This window comes from Geospiza fortis, unplaced genomic scaffold, assembly GCF_000277835.1.
Source record: "Geospiza fortis unplaced genomic scaffold, GeoFor_1.0 scaffold153, whole genome shotgun sequence".
Taxonomy (NCBI): Eukaryota; Metazoa; Chordata; class Aves; order Passeriformes; family Thraupidae; genus Geospiza; species Geospiza fortis.
This window is the reverse complement of record NW_005054498.1, coordinates 790,921-807,357: the sequence shown is the minus strand read 5'-3', so window position 1 is coordinate 807,357 and position 16,437 is coordinate 790,921. Positions and strand designations below refer to the sequence as shown.

Sequence of the window (16,437 nt, the reverse complement as noted above, 5' to 3'; positions counted from 1 at the left end):
AATGAATGCCTTTTGTGTCCTGTGTGCTACACTTGGCTTGTGCAAGCCTCTATTTTCTGCATGGTTTCAGTGCAGTCTCTCAGGATGGAATTCCTAATTCAAACCCAATCCAGATACTGACTAACCTGGTCTAGTGGAAGGGGTCCTGCCCATGGCAGCAGGTTGGAACAAGGGGATAGTTCAGGTCCTTTCCAACCCAAACCATTTTGGCGTTCTGTCATCTGTTTATGGGGAACCACTGCTTTTAAAAGCAGACTTGTACAATGCAGTGTGGGAGCAAAGTGATGTGTTCTTATACATATGCCATCTCCAACAAGCCATGTCCTGTTGATAGTCATGTGCCTTAGTTTCCTAAACATTTTATTGCAGAAGAGTAGAAGGTGACCTACTTCTTGCAAAAAAAGGGAATTCTATAACCGTGGTTAAATAAATATAAAATACAAGTGCCCTTCTGAATATGAATATTCACATCTTGAGCGTATGAACCTCTTCTCAGCAGGTTGTTTTGAATCTCTGCAAATGTGTTAGAGGAGCTTTTGCTGCTTCTGCTGTGCAGTGTAAACTGAGCCCTTGGTACGGACATTTATTGCACGCTCATTTCCGTGCTCTCTACTCACCTGCAAGGTGTTGCATGTTGGTACCTGCAGAGCTGTCTCCTGACAACCTTTGGAATTTAAACAGCACTGGCTGCGCCCCTTCTGGGTCCATTTAGAAGTGACTTCCTGAGCACAAACCCTGCACAGTCGCTGGGCTCGTGGCTGTCAGCAAATCTGTGTGGGATAAATGCAGTGTCATCTTCCAGGCCTGTGTTCTGCACCTGAGGCAAGGAGCAGAGAGGGATCTTTTCATGTGTAAATATGGAATCCTTCAGGACTGAGCTGCTATGCCAGAGGCAGTGCTGATTTGTGCTGCTGTTCCCTAATTTGAGTTTGCTGTAACAAGGCTTCAGCCTTAGAGGCTGGTGAAGTCTGCTCTCACCAAGCACATATTTATTGTACCTAGGTTGTACTGGGTGACTGTTTTGGCTCTTTATTGTCCCAGATTTCAGTTGCTGAATGCTTTGATACCTTCTGGCTTCAGGCTGCACCTCTTACATAGAACTAGCAAAGGAGTAGGAAACTTCAGCTTGTGGTGGCTGAGGAAGTTGCTTAAGAAAATGTGAGAAAACCAAATGCAGCTGACCTCACTCACTGCGTCAGAAAAGCAATAGAATAACTGTACTTGTGGGAAAGCAAGATAATCTCTGTGCCAGCATTGTGTCTGCTGGCACTTTCCTTTGCTAAGGATCTGAATTATCAAATTCAGTTGAGAAGTTTGAGGCTGCAGAACCTGCCCTTTTACAGAACAACAAGCTGTATGCTCACAGTGCTGATGGAGGCTGCCTCATACCAAGTGGTATCTTGTATCACTCTGGAATATGAAGCCTTTATTTATATCTTAAAGGTGAATAAATCAGTCATAGAACATGATATTAGTTAACTTGGCAGCCTCAAACCATAAATGAAATGTGTTTAATTCAAATAAAAATCTGAATAATCCCAGAGATTAGCACTTATATTTTACCCCAGAGTTGTCTGATGGGTTGAATTTTAATAGTGATAAAGAAAATGTTTAAGAGTCCATCAGCAGCTAAAAAAGTCCTAAATTACTTCCTGTATCTTCTTAACTTGCATGTCTGCATTAACAAGAAACATCAGGTAACAGAGCTGGAAAAGTTGAGGAATTTTAAATACAGAAACCACCCTGAATTTTCATCACAGCAACTGACAACAACTACTTCAGAAAAGAAAATTTCTGAACAGTAATAAGGGGTGAGCTGCCTTTTACAGCACTCAATTCACTGTGCCATGTTGCACACCTCTCCATCATAGTCATTCCTGCCTCAAATTTCTTTTCCTTCAGTCTCCTCAGTTAATAAGTGAAATATCATTCTCCTCTTCAGAGACTTAACCAAGGAACTGAAAAGACCCCAAATTGTTTTTATGGCTCAAGGGTACAGGAATGTGTAATACCACATAAGTTTCTGTTTCTTTTTCCTTTGTTTAAAGATGCTGGGGAAATAATTTTAAACAAAATGCTGGGATCTCTGCAGGCAGCCTGGGAGCACTTCTCTCTTTGGGCACATGATGATATTTTATCACCCACCGGTGACCAAATCAAGAGGATGCAGAATTTCCAGGGGTGGAAACATTGCACTGGTACCATTTGTATTTCAAAATATCTACACAAAGTTGTAAGGGAAAAAAGTAATGCAGGGTGATTACTAAAATTTTACAAGTGGGTGCTGTTGGGACTCTTGAATGGTTTCAGTAGCAAAGTTATATAGTTGCTCTAGTAATTAATTTTTGTTTCTTTCTAGTTTTAGTTAATTCATAGTATGAAATTCTGCAAGTGACATCAAATGTTTTCTGCCTCTTGAGCTCTTTTAAACACAACTTTTAGTAGTTTTTAAAACCACCAATATTCAGCTAATGGTACAGGTAGATCTTTCACTAGACCCAGTAAATTATCACAGGATCTTGTCAGCTTGGAAAGAGAGCTGGTTTGTGAATGCATCACTGGCTGCAAACAGAAATACCAGAACTTAATTGAAATGGATTCTTCTAATTGAGGCAGAGGAAGGAACTAAAAAGCATTTGGTCATCTGGATTTCTCATGAGGCTGAAATAGGAACCAAATGTACTTTAAAACTGAATCCTAGAGAAGTGCATTGGGATCCAGTCCAGGGCTCTGATTTTGAAATGTTGTGATTTAGTGCAGAGTTTATGCAATAATGGACTTTTCAAGCATCTTCAAGTTCAGTATGGCCAGTTTTAGTGCTGATCCATTTCCACATGCCAAATATTTGTCGTGTTTTTGGGAGCCTTTGCTGGTCTTGTACAACTTGGAAGCAAGTAAAGCTCTAAATGATGGATGGCAGATTTGCAGACTCACCACTGCTCCAGCATTAGATTAAATGCAGTTGGAGTTGCAAACACATGAAGTCATGGAGCCAGTGGGTCAGTGCTCTGAAGGAAGAGCAAATGTTTACAGTCTGGTTCCAGTCTGTTTTGTGTGCAAAACATCTGAGGTTTATAGAGATGCTGCCCAAAGTGTAAATAGTAACTGGGAGGTGGCAGTTTCTCCTTGGTCAGTGCATGTTTTTATAGGGTTTCTAGGGCTGTGTGTTCTGGTCCTTGGAGGATTGATTTCATCAATGAAATTTGAAAATCTTCTGCAAAGTATTGGTGTCTTCCCTAAGGTAAACTCTGTGGAAGAAGAGTTTGAATTGTAAATACTTAGTGAGAGAGTAAAAAGACCTTTGAAGAAACAAAGTTCACCTGATCCTTGCTTTCATGGGTTAATATCTGTTCAGGCTCTGGCAAGCAGCAGCCTTTTGGTTGGGTGCTCTGGGTCTGTGCTTGTCCCATGTGTTCCTCAAGCTGGCTCTGATCTCCAGAAGGGGCTGCAACAACCTTGAGTTTGCTTCCTATTTGATGGTGATCCTAAGGAAAATCATGGAATCACAGAATGCTTTGGGATGGAGGAACCTTAAAGCTCATCTTGTTCCTCTCCCAACCTTCCACTATCCCAGGGTGCTCCAAGCTCTGTGCAGCCTGGCCTTGGACATTCCAGGGGTGGGCCAGCCTGTGCCAGGACCTCACAGGGAAGAATTTCTTCACTCCAGGATTGATGCTGTGGACTCTGAGGGTTTTTAATTGTTGGAAGGAGTCTCAGCTGTCTCTAGAATATGTCACATCCTGGTTTCCAAGCAGTCTTTCAGAATTAGAAATACAATAGCAGAATGCCTGGTGTGGAGAAATTGTAGTTTTGTAGGCTTTAGTGAAATGCTGTTTCCTACCTAAAAGCTGGAGTGACTTTGCATATTTTTGAGCAATTAAGAATTCGGCAATTAAATTCCACCAGGAGAGGGGAGGGTTACCTAAGTAAGAAAACTGAAATAGATTTCTTCCCTCTTAGGAAAGTAATTGAAAATGGGAACAGTTTGCTCTGTGATATACTGGTATGCAGATTAAATTCTTTTTACAGTTCAATTATGTTTTAATTAATTTAATTGGAGTGGCATGGTATGTATGAAACTGTGTAAATGCTCTACTGATGGGAGACAATCTGTGGGAGTTGTGTGTCTGGCACTTTGAAGGCAGAGCACTGCTGCACTGGGTGCAGGAAGGAGCAGCAGCTGTAGCTGGAGCCTTGTTTGGAGTATTTAATTCCAGGCTGGCTTGGTGACATCCTTGTGTCACTCTCAGGGTATGGCAGATGTCCCCAGCTTGCAGGTGCTGCCAGGGTGTCACAGTGCAGGGCCCCAGGTTGGCGTGCTCTGTCTCCCTCCATTTGTTATCCACATTTTGAGAATTATGGATTAATTGGATTACACTAAATAGGGGATAATAGATTAAAGGGATATTATTGGGTTAAACCCCTTCTTAAACCCCTTCACCTTTCTTTGTTAATGCTGTTATGCAAGATAAAAATGTCACTCATGAAATAAACTTGGGCTGACTCCTCTCGTGGTGCTTTTGGAGTTGAGCACCCTCCAGCCAAAGTGATCCAGCTGTTGCAAGCACAGATTCTGCTCTGCCACCAACAGGTTTTACAAAAGATGGCTTCTGTGAGTCAGGACTTGAACCTTTCCTTTTTTTAGGGCAGATGCTGAGTTTGTGGGACCAAACATGAGGCAGGTTTCACTTCTACCCCACGTGACGCAGTTCTGATGGCTCTGAAAAAAGGCAAACACAGCTCGAGCTGCACACAGCAAGCACTGAAAAGGGGAAATGGGGCTGAGCTCTGAGAGCTGGGCTGAGCTGTGACGCAGTTGTGATGTGGATTGATGAGCAGCAGCATTATTTTGTACTCTGTATCAGCAACTGTGTCTGAACTCTCTGTTCTTGCAGAGAAATGGGAATTAATCCCCAACGTGCTGAATTTTATCTCTGGAAATGGGCAGATCAGGTTTAAGTGACTATTCAAATGGTTGAGCTGGAGAGAAAGAAGCTGAGAGATGTGAGATGTCTGGTCTTGACACACACTGTCTGTGCTTCAGCCTCTAAGAGACACTGCTGCTGTGCTTCCCTGCCTGGGAGGTTCTGCTTAGTTACTTCAAGTTGTCCCTTCCTTCCCAGACAGTCCAAACTTGCACATACACAAAAATCAGTTTCCCTTTTTGCACTCTGAGATCAGTTATGAACCACCATGACCCCAGCCTGTACTAGCAGATGCTGACACAGCCCTTGTAAGGCCGCTCCATTCGTGCTCCCACAGGCAGCAGTGCCATTTTCCAGCAGTTTACCCTTTGGTTTTGGAGAGTTTGGGATTAATTTCACTTGGAACACTTGGCTGCTCTGCACATGGCCACAGTAATGCTCATGTGGGCATAAATGGGGACTGCTGTGCTTTGGCCAGAATTAACACTTAGAGAAAGGAAACCTCTCACAGGGAAATGTCTTGTGTTAGTGCACACTTAAATCTTTTGACCCCAATTTTCAATTTGGGAAGTAAATATACTACTGCTTACCTGGGCTTTTTTCCCTAAATACCTTCAGCACCATTATTAAAAATTAGTTATTGTATATGCTTATTGTAAACTTCCAGAATGCTGCTGATACTGCTTGAAGAATGAGTGTTAAATCAAGAATTAGAGTATGGAGTGGCAATTCAGAAATAAATTGTTTCCCTTCACTTTAGGAGAGACCAATCAAGTTGCTGGATTGCTGCTGTAAAACAGGGAAAGTATATTTTTAAAAGTTTAGTTCCTTGAGTAAACAGGTTATAGGTATGAATTTGGGAAGTTTTGTCCTAGTCTATTGACTGGGGCATCTTTAAAAGAGGAATCCTCCTCAAAAAGCACTGGGAGAAAGAGAAATTGTAGAAACCTGAAAGCTGTGAAGGAACCAAGATTGTTTCATTTACCTCCAAGTGTGAGACCAAACCAGTTGAATGTCGTGATGTGAGACTTGGTTAAACCTGCTGCTCTAACAGTCACGACAGTTGTGGATTTGAGCTCATTAATGTAATTAGGATATGCATTCATGGCATAAATGTGTCATCTGGATCATCTCCCTCCTTTGTGCAATGCTGTGGATGTTCCCTGTTTGGGTGGAGGAGGTTGTGCCCTGTAATCTCCCTTCCTCTGGGAATCTGCATTGATTGATTTGATGGAAATGTTTCTCCATTCATTATCCCTCTGTTTATTACTGTCATTTCAGGAGACATCTGCTAAACCTTCAGTGGCAGCACTATTGATTTGTACTCAGTCTTCTTTTAAATCAGCTTAGGGTGGGGTGGCAAGAAAATAAAATGTTGCTACAGATTCTTTCCTTTGCCAAAATCCTCAGATATGGATTTTCCTGGATTGAGCCCCTAACAGAAAAACACCCTGTACATAATGAAGTGTGTGCTAGAAGCATTACTAGGGTGCTGTAAAATGCAGAATTTTCAGACTCTGCTTATGTCTCCATCATCTTCGTTCAAGCTGATTCTCCAGAGTTATGGACGGTTTGGTTTGCATATTTAGGCATGTACACACCAGCCTAAAAACACTGCAATTACCTGTTCTTATTCTAAACTAGGCTTGTAAAAAAGCTTATTTTTGGTGGTGTTTTTGTTTCTAGTGTTTTTGTGGGTTTTTAATTAAATAAAATAGGAAATATTTGTTTCTCTTTTTCAAGAAATTCAAGTAAGGTCAGGAAGAGAAAATGTTTGGTGGTTCTTAGAGTTCTAATATGGAGCCACTAAGTTATATCTCCTATTTTCTTAAAGTATCACATTTATTATTTCAGACACTTAATAAGCCCTGTCAGTTCAGTATGTTCCACTGAACTTGCAGCCAAACCTAGATGGTTTGATTAATTGTTTCTTTCTTTAAACCTTGTGATGACAGAATCTTTATTTGATGCTTTTTCTCTATCTCTTTTTTCTTTTTTAAGCAATTGCTAGTGGAAAAAATGCAGTTTCCCTGATCCCCTTGAAGAGCTAAAAAGCCATTTGGCTTTGCTAAGGTTTCAACAAATCATATTTAGATTGCTGACATTGTTTTCATGGAAACCAAATAAATTGGTGCTTCCTGGGTTTAAAAGATGTGTTCATCTAGTGTGTATTTCATGTAGGTTTTTTTTTTCTTCCCTCCCCAGAAATATTTTTGTGGTTACTTTGCTTTAGGCAGTAACCAGGCAGTGATCTTTGTGCTGGGTTTTGCTTAGAAAAGATACTTGCTCTGGTTTACTGCAGATGACCACACCAGCAGGTGTTGGCCTACAACTAAATGACCACCTCTGCTTTGGAAAAAGAATGAATTTGTAAAATGTCTTAGTGAAAAAAAATGAATTATAGAACTGGAGATAGTTCATTGAACAAGTAGTTTAATGCGGAGTTGTAGGGGAAGCTGTTTTGTCAGTCACCTTGATGGGAGTAAGATTTCAGTGTTTTCTTGTACATTGATGATGGAGTGGCTTGGCTCTCTCAGGGAGGATCACAGGGCTCCAGGAGGCACAGGCTGGTTTGACTCAAACCTTTCTGAAAATGGAGTAGTTGACAGTTATGAATAAAGTTACTTAACAGTCAACTTCCTGTGGTTTACATGCATTTCTGAATCAGGAGGAGGCTGGAGGGCCACAGCTGAGACATGTATATTCCATCTGAACAAAAAAGGGCATCTTTCTCAAGCATTCAAAAGAGACTGCTTAAAAATCCAATACCCTGATATAATTTAACAAAGTTTAAAACAGCCAGAGCACCCTCCTGTAACTCCAGAAGGCCTTTGGAGCTGATGTGTGGGTTGTTCATTTTGCTGTATTGGGGTGTGCTCAAGAAATTTGCTTATTGCAATACCTCAATATTCATTTGAGATGTGTGCCCAAGCCTGTGCTGGGTTTTGTCCTTGTGTTGGCATCTTTGGGCTGTACTTGAAGTGCAGGGGAGGGAAATGGGCAGGGGATGAGTTGGGCTCCATGGCATGGCTGGTTCTTGCAGTGTCACTGCAGCCTTCAGAGATTTGCATTTCCAAACTGCTCAACTGTACAAATGACTTCAGAGGGTTCATCTGCATTTGGAAAAGAAAGTTCACATGGGACTGATTTGAGGCTGTCACACAGAGCCATGGAATGGTGTGGAGGGACACCTGCCACTATCCCAGCTTGCTCCAAGCCCTCTCCAGCCTGGCCTTGAACATTCCCAGGGTGCAGCATCCACAGCTCTGGGCAACTTGTGCCAGTGCCACAGAATCCTCAAAGTGTAAAGAATTTCTTCCTAATAACCAGTCTAAACCTCCTTTCTGTCAGTGTGAAGCCATTCCCCCTTGTACTCTCACTCCAGACTGTTGTAAATAGTTTTTCCATCTCTCCTTTGGGTACTGAAGGCCACAGGTGACCCCAAAGTCTTTCCTTTTCCAGGCTGAACATTCCCAATTCTCTTAGCCTTTCCTTGTAGGAGAGGTGCTCCATCTCTGTAATCAACTTAGTGGCCTCCTCTGGACTCTTTCCAACAGGTCAAGGTCCTTCCTGTCCTGGGGACATCTCTGTATTTTTAGCTAATCTTTAAGTTTCCGTTCTATGTACTCACAGAACGTGGGTGTGAAGACATCAGGAGTGTCATGGAGAACTGTGGGGGTTTTCCTGGGGGCAGATCCTTCAGTTTTCTCATTTCTGTCTTGATTTTGCCCTTGGTGTGGCTCCTTGTGGTGTGGCACCACAGAGTGATTGCTGAGCAGCCTCGTGGCAGGGCTGGACATGGTGAGCCACACAGGCATTAGTGGCACAGAGTGGGGAAACCCAGTTTCTTTTTTCTAGTCATCTTGGGTAAACCAGAGAGTTTACAGTTTGTCAGAAAGGAAATTTTAGGTGGCAGCTGTTGAATGCAGCTATTTAAATATGGTCACTGTCATGGATTTACTGAGTGGGATCTGGTTCTCTGTCTACCAAGAAAAAGCAGCCTAGCACAGAAGCTGCCTTTGGGGCTGCTGTTGTGCAGGGATGTGAATGGGTCCTTTTCTAACTGATTTTTAAAAATAGGTGGCATGAAAGCTTTCCTCAGTTGTTGTGTGCTGAGTTTTTCAATGTATTTCTCTTCATTACTGGATAAAATAAAAAACTTCACACTTTGGGGAGGGATTGAAGCTTGGCTGCTTTGTAATGCTGCCTCTTTGAAGCTTGTTTAAATGGGTCAGAACTGTCTGGTTCTCCAGTAGTGCATTGTGATAGAGATCTGTTCAGTGAGGTAGTTTGCTGTTCGGGAGTGTCTGTAGTTAGCAGAGCTCAGCCTGCTGATAGCAACATGTCCAGGGCAGACAGAAAATTACCACTGGTCAGGGCCCTGGATTGTGGCTGGAGTGGGATGGGAGAAGAGATGATGAGTTTGAAGCTGTTCTAGGTTTTTAATTGGTATGCAGATTGGTAAAAAACAGTGAATGGACAACTTCTATCCTTGGTTACAGAGCTGAGTCATGTCCACAGCACTTGCTGTCTGAACAGATTTTTATGAGGGGAGAGCCCAAGCAGCTGAGCCCACGGTGTGGAGGAGGGAAGCTGGAATGTCTCAGCTTAATGAGCTGTGTTATGTTGGAACTGATGGATTTAATAACTCAGTCTCTTCAGTTTCAGCATGGCCACCTTGATGTTTGTGTGCCATTGACTCTGATAGGTGACAACCCAGAAGTGGAGCTGGCATCTCAGTGCTCCCTGAGGGACTTTGCTGTTGGATGGGTGGCTCTGGAGTGTTGCTGTCACTGCAGGCCTGTGCATTTTGCATTTGTGATTTCAGGAAATCCCCTCTTTTGGAAAGCTGCCTGTGGGGATGTTTTGTGACCTTTCCAGGCTGTGGTTTGCTTGTCTGCTCCAACTGCTCTGTGCATTGCAGTAGCTGCAAGCCCTGGGACTTAAAGGAGAGGTAGTAACTTCCACATTAACTGCAGAGTTAATGCTTCTTTAGGGAGTAGGTATTGCTGTAAGTTATATAAAAAGCTGTCTAAGATTAAAATGCATGTTTGTATACCCATACACACAAGTTCAGCCTCTGAGGCCCAGGTATTCCAGAGTAAATATCTGCACTTACTGAGTCTGAAATCTGCCTGATTGGTATGTAGCCAGCCCTGTGGGGAAGGGAAGCTTGCCAGCTCCTATTGGCACCTAAAAAAGAAATTAAATCTGACCTTAAATTTTATTTTGCCTTAGTATTCGGCTACAGACAGTGGCTTTAGCACTTGGAAGGCCTGAATTCTTCTGATCCTGTTACTCCTTGGGAAGCTTGATGGATTCATGCATCAGGGTTATTTTCTGTGAAATAGGAATGCTCTTCCCTGCATACCTTCCTTAGAGGATTGAGGCTAGAACAGATGATGGAAAAGACACAATGCTGCTATCACTGCAAGCAGCTGCTGCTGTGTGCTACTAAAATGGTGGTTTTGTCACCCCAGAGAAAATCAGGACAGCTGAGCAAAGAGGAGGTGAAATAAGGCATAGAGGTGTGTTGGGCTCTCTCCTGCAGGTGTGTTGAGCACGAGGCATGTTCCAACCTGAGCCCCAGTTTTGCCTCATTAAATGTTGATGTTCAAATTGCGCACTTAAAGGTGTGGCATCTACTTGTGTTATGTAACTTATTTTAGTGCCTGGAAACCTTGCAAAGGTACCTTGCTGATGTGTCTGCCAGAACCCTTTTTGGCCTTTATTTACCCTGCTCTGCTCAGGGTACATGCTTAGATGACACAGTTGAATAGTGAGGTTTATATTCTCCCTAGATAGGCTTGCAGAGCTCAGATTGCAGCGAGGGGAAGTCATTATCAGGGTGTAGCTCCTCTCCTAATTCACTTGTCTGGATTAGGTGTAGTCACCCCAGCCTCAGATGCTGTTTGATTTTCTCATCAAGAAAGCTCAGTCAGAATTCCTGCTCTTCCACCTGCAGAGTGAAAACACAGGTGGTTTCTTTTCTGCACTTACTGTAAATGAGTAAGCTACTGCTGGTAACTAATAAGCATTTCCAAAAGGAAACGAAATGAGTAAGCTACTGCTGGTAACTAAGCATTTCCAAAAGGAAACAGATTTGTGCTTCGTTGAGGATGCTGAGAACCTTAAAAAGGTGCTTTCCTCTGCAGTGAATTCCATCAGTACCTTCCTATTGCAAGTGAGCTCAGGTGCAGCAGGATCCATGGCAGAATTCCTCCTTAATCCCAGCACCTGATGGAGTTCTGCAGGCTTGACTGTGCTTCAGGTTTACCATGAAAAAACCTTTAGTTCTGCATTACTGGAGGGATTAAAAACTGCAGTTACCCTTTGCCAGGACAGGGATGAGCTGAACCCAGAAGATAAACCTGGATAATAAATGTGATATCATGGACAGCAGCTCTGCTCATCACTCAGAGTAAGATGTTCTGGTCCAGCTTGGTGTCTGAGAGGAAACTTGAGTAAAATGCTTTGTGTGCTGTGGTTTCTCATCCTGTGTTCTGCTCATCCCTGTGGGCATGAGTCCCGTGGCACTGCAGTAGAAATGAACTTTCTCTGGTGATTAATCCCTGCACCTGAATGGCTGTGTGTGCACGCTCTGCTAAGCCTCAGAGGAATTGAATGTTTCTTTTCATAACGAAGGTGTGGCTGCTCCATTGATGCTCCCTGTGGATAACACTTGGATTTATTTATCAAGTCTAAACTTGGAAAGAATGTGACTATTACAAATGTGCCTTTTATGCTTTTAAGCTTAAATATTAACTGGCCTAAGAATAAATCATCAGTTGTGTTCTTAGGATAGCTGCTTTTAAAAAGGGCAGTGATTAAAGCTTACAATGCTTAAATGTAGGTTTCTGATAAATTATCTGGACTTCAGAATGTAAACTATTGGGATCAAGGATGTCGCTTATTTAAATAACTGTTTGATTTGTTTTTAGGGGGAATCTGTAAAGTATTTCTTGGACAACTTGGATAAACTTGGAGAACAAGTAAGTCCTTTTTTATTTTTCTTTCCAGTCTTGAGTTTGAAGTAGTCTTTGTGATCTCTGGGTTTTAAATAGATGAAATGTAATTAGTGTCCACTCCAATGACTTTATCTTTAGTTAACTCAGACTGTCGCATTATCTCAGCAGTTCATCACTGACATGTCAAAAACACAGGGCAATGCAAGGGCCAGGAGACTTTCTGGAAATAAACCATCTGTCAAAATCGAACAAAAAACAAGTTACAAATGCTTGGCCAAGCAGGAGACTGTTAAAGTAGCTTTTCAAGACTAAATGACATCTAAAAACGACTGGGTTTGGGGTTATGTGCCCAGTTAGGAACTCTTGGGTTAAATCAGTCACAAGTCAGTGGTACCTTCCAGAAATACCTACTTGAACATAAACTCAGTAAAGAATAAAGTCTGTTTTCTCTGGAGAAAAACCTGAAATTTCTGTAGAATACTTTTTTAATAGAGCTGTTAATTAGCACTTGAATAATGAAGGTATCTGCTGATGTTCATCAGTTGTGGATTGCAGGAATGGCATGTGGAAAAATTGCCTTTAAAACAGAAGTTTTAATATGGTGCTTGAACTCTGTGGGAAGGCAGTTTCTCCATGGTCATTCCCAGCTGATGGTAACAAATGAAGGAATCCAAACCACTTCAGTGAAACCCTGTTACATCATGCTTAATTTCATTTTTGGTTTTAACAGATTCAATTTTAAGTCAGACTATTTTTCTGCTTTGAACTGTCATTGTTCTAACTAAAGCACTGATGGTCATTGTGCTTCCCAGATCTCTGGCTTGAGAACTCCAGCACTTGGTCTCTGAATTTGGATTTGGTCTTGAGATATGAAACTTGCACTTAGGAGGGGAACAGCACTTGCTCTAATGAGCTGCTGAACTCTCTGCCAGTGGGGGATTTCTCGTGGTCTTTGAATCCATTGCCTTTCAGTTTCAAAGGACTTGGAATTTCCCCCAACAATATTGGATAGAGTTTTGCAGCTCCATTTCAAAGTTCTTAACGGAGAAACTTTGGTCCATTATTTGATTAAAGTGTGAAGCTTAGTCAGCAGTTGGGTTTTTAAATATTTTTGTACAGAAACACACGTACTGCAGGTCTGATGTTTCTGTGGCAGTGCTGTGAATTACAGCTTTTCTGGCTTCAGGTTGGACCAAATGGTGTTGAGAATCAGAGAGACTCATCAGGATCTGCTGTTGTAAAAAATGTTACATCTATGAGGGAAAAAGCACTAGCTAAGTTTTGTTACTGAAAGATTTGATAGGTTCTTCTGGTTTATTCTTATCTATATGCAAGATTATCTAATGATTGTTTCCCCAAATTGTAAATAAAAGTATTTGTTCTTATCTGATGCAACTGGGCTGACTTGCAACTAAATTGCTTATAAACACATAGATCTGCAATTCACGTGCTTCTTGCCAAAAGGGAGCTGATAAGAGCACTGAGGGAAAAGAACTTCATGTTCAGATTTAATCAGATCAGCAGCAGAAGAGTATCTGACAGGCAGACATGCGTGGGATCTCCTGGATTCCTTGCAACTCTGTGTTGCTATTTCAACTGCCAGTGCAGACTCTGTGTATCCAAAATGCCTCACAGAGAGACTTGGCTTTCCATCTTGTGATTGGATCTTAGTCATGCCTTAAATTGTAATTTGAGCTAGGAAAACAGTGATGTGATAGCCAAAAGAGCTGCTGATAACCAAAGGAACTCCTTTAGAAGAAGCAGACTGCAGTGAATTTGAGGAAAGGAGATAGGAAAATCAGGAAGAAAGCGCGTGTTCCAAATCAGTATCAATGTGAGGATGCTTGAGGGGAAAAACACTTACTGGCAATGGCAAGACATTGAAAGAACTTGGAACATAATAATCAGTGCCATCCAAGGAAAATACTCACCTGGTTCTGCCGTCTTCAGACATGGAGAATGGGATCAGCACTGAGACAGGGGCAAGCTGCTTGTGTTCCAAGGATCTGGGCATGAGGGAGAAAACATAATTGTCCTTCAGAAAGAGAACTAAAATACTGGGAGAGTTCTGAGAGTTGTTGTGTTTGGTCTCCTGTAGCCAGAAGGTGGCTGGATACCAGCACTGAACTCACAGAGCCCTCATGTGCTGCCTGTTGGATCAGAGTAAACAATATCCAGGATAAAACATGGAGTGGTTTGGGTTGGAGGGGACCCTAAAGATACCCAGTTCCATGGCAGAATGTAGAAGTAGAAAGGCCTGGAAAGGATTCTCTTTGTGGCTGCAAGTGTGGAAGGAATTTTCAATGAGTAATAGTACTCGAGAGGGAATTTGTCAGGAATTCTGGGGATAAGCTTGTTCTGGAAAGCTTTACTGAATAAACATTACAGGCCAACTCCCAAGAGAGTTTGCTTTGTGCCCTTGTTTCAATATTGAAGGTGCATGTGGTTTTGCCTATTATATTAGTTGGTTTTATTTATTTACATAATTCAGTAATTTCAGTCACTCCTGAGCTTTCCTAAGACTTGTTGCTTTTGTTCTGAGAAGCTGAGACAAACTTCCTGAAAAACAAAAGAATATACATTCCCATTTGGAAGCTGGAATGAATGTTGAACCTGTGACACTGCCTGCATGTTGACAGTCAGCTTTGCTCAAAATCCCTTCACACGTGCCCAGTGACATTTCATACAGTCCCTGCACTGCTTTGCTGATTGTTCTCTCTAATTTCAGTAGAAAAGACCCAAGATACATTTAACAAAGGGAAAAGTTTGATCACCCTTTAAAGTTGTTCATTAATCAGACAAGGGGGTGAGAGCACCTCTTTTGGTCAGTTTGGAGGGAATTTGATGTTGTTTTAGGAATTCTCCCCTCCAGACTTCGGTGCTGTAGGGTTTGGCTGTGTGCAGTGCTGCAGCAAAGGCTGCAGGGTGGGGAGCCTGTGCTTCAGAGCTGCTTTGTAATTTGTGCCACAATAAAAATCAATGCCTTAGTCATGGGCAGCTCGGGAAGAGGAACTCGGAGTTCACACAAAGCCCTCTCTCTCTGGTTTCACTTTGGAACTTACAGGGTAAAGCAAAGTGATCCTTGAGCTTTTGAAATGTTGCACTTTTAATGATTTTTAAATTTTATTTTTGTGGTTTGAGCTTGCCCAGCTGCCTTAAACTTGGGATACAGCTACTGAAATAGCCATGGTGCTGCGTGCCTGTTCCCCCACCCAGCTGACTGGTTGAATCAGTCTTTCTGAACCTTGCTCTTACATGTCTTTATAAAAGCTCCAAGTGTGGGAACTGGCACTGTCAAAGGAAGATCATAGATCATTCACTTTTTAACAAGAGACTGAAATTCCAAAACCTAAATAGCGCTGTCTGAAAGGGTGAGAAATGCTGGAAAAATATGAGGAAGAGTTTCCATAACAAGTGAACAACAAGGTTTTAAAGTCCAGCACAGGCAGCTGTGGTAGAAATGCACTTTGCAGATAAGAGAAAGACTTGGACCATAGACCAAAGTGTAATTCTAGGAATGAAGAAATCCCCAGTCTGAGTGTTGATTTCATGCTGTCAAAAGCTGACTAATAAGAATTCCTCTTCATCTGCATCCATTGACGATGTTCATATAACAATCAAAAAAAAAAAAACAGTCTCTTGAATGCCTCTTAAATTCTGGGGAAAGGTGGGCTGGAGAATTTGGGGATACAGCTGTCTGTGCCCTCCCAGGCTGGAAAGGCACTGCTGTGCCCAGATCTCAGTTTCTTCCCTGTTCTACTAGCTGCACAGTAAATTTTGGGCAAAGCCAGGCAGTGTGAGCTCACCAGTGTGCACTGATCCAGCAGGGTGCAAAGATGCATGGCACAAACACAGGAAGTTGCTTAGGTTTTAGTTTTCAGACATAATTGATTGCTTCAGAGTTATTTAGTGGAGCAGCTGCTTTGTTTCTGGAAGCAGTCATGCACTTTGCAGGACAGCATGGGAGGAATGGAGAACCCACAGCTGGCATGGGATATCCCATAGTTACCCATTTGAGAAAGCTGGTCTAGAACCCATTTGCTGCATTGTAGAGTTGGCAGCCAGCGTTGTGGGAAGGGAATGAAGGAAGCATGAAGTGATCCAGAATGAGGGAAACTGGCAGGAGAAATTGCTGGTTCACCTCTGAGGCTGGTTATGGATCCTTGTCAGGTGGCAAAGGGAAAGCTGAAGTTCTTTGGGATGCATATTCTGGTTTAATATTGAGTGTGTTTCCTAGCATGGAAATCCACATCCATGTCTTTTTATTGCAAACCTTGTCCTGTTCCCATGCAGGCTGCTCTCTCCACTGCAGCTCAGCTGTGCCCAGACCCATCACCACATCCTAATCACAAACTATTGCCAGCCAGCGTTGTGGGAAGGGAATGAAGGAATCATGAAGTAAAACAGAATGAGGGACCCTGGCAGGAGGAATTGCTGGTTCACCTCTGAGGTTGCTTATGGATCCTTGTCACATGGCAGAGGGAAAGCTTGAGTTCTTTGGGATACCATGTTCTGGTTTAATATTGGGTGTGTTTCTTGCTTTG

At 42.4% G+C, this 16,437-nt stretch overlaps 1 protein-coding gene across 1 annotated transcript in view; it reads left to right on the top strand.

Annotated features, from left to right (window-relative positions):
* Positions 1-16,437, top strand: part of GNA13 (G protein subunit alpha 13) — a 27,844-nt gene that overhangs the window by 7,379 nt on the left and 4,028 nt on the right. The window contains exon 3 of the mRNA XM_005428679.3: positions 11,867-11,917. Coding sequence (XP_005428736.2) covers positions 11,867-11,917 — 51 coding nt within the window. The remainder of the gene's footprint in view (positions 1-11,866; positions 11,918-16,437) is intronic.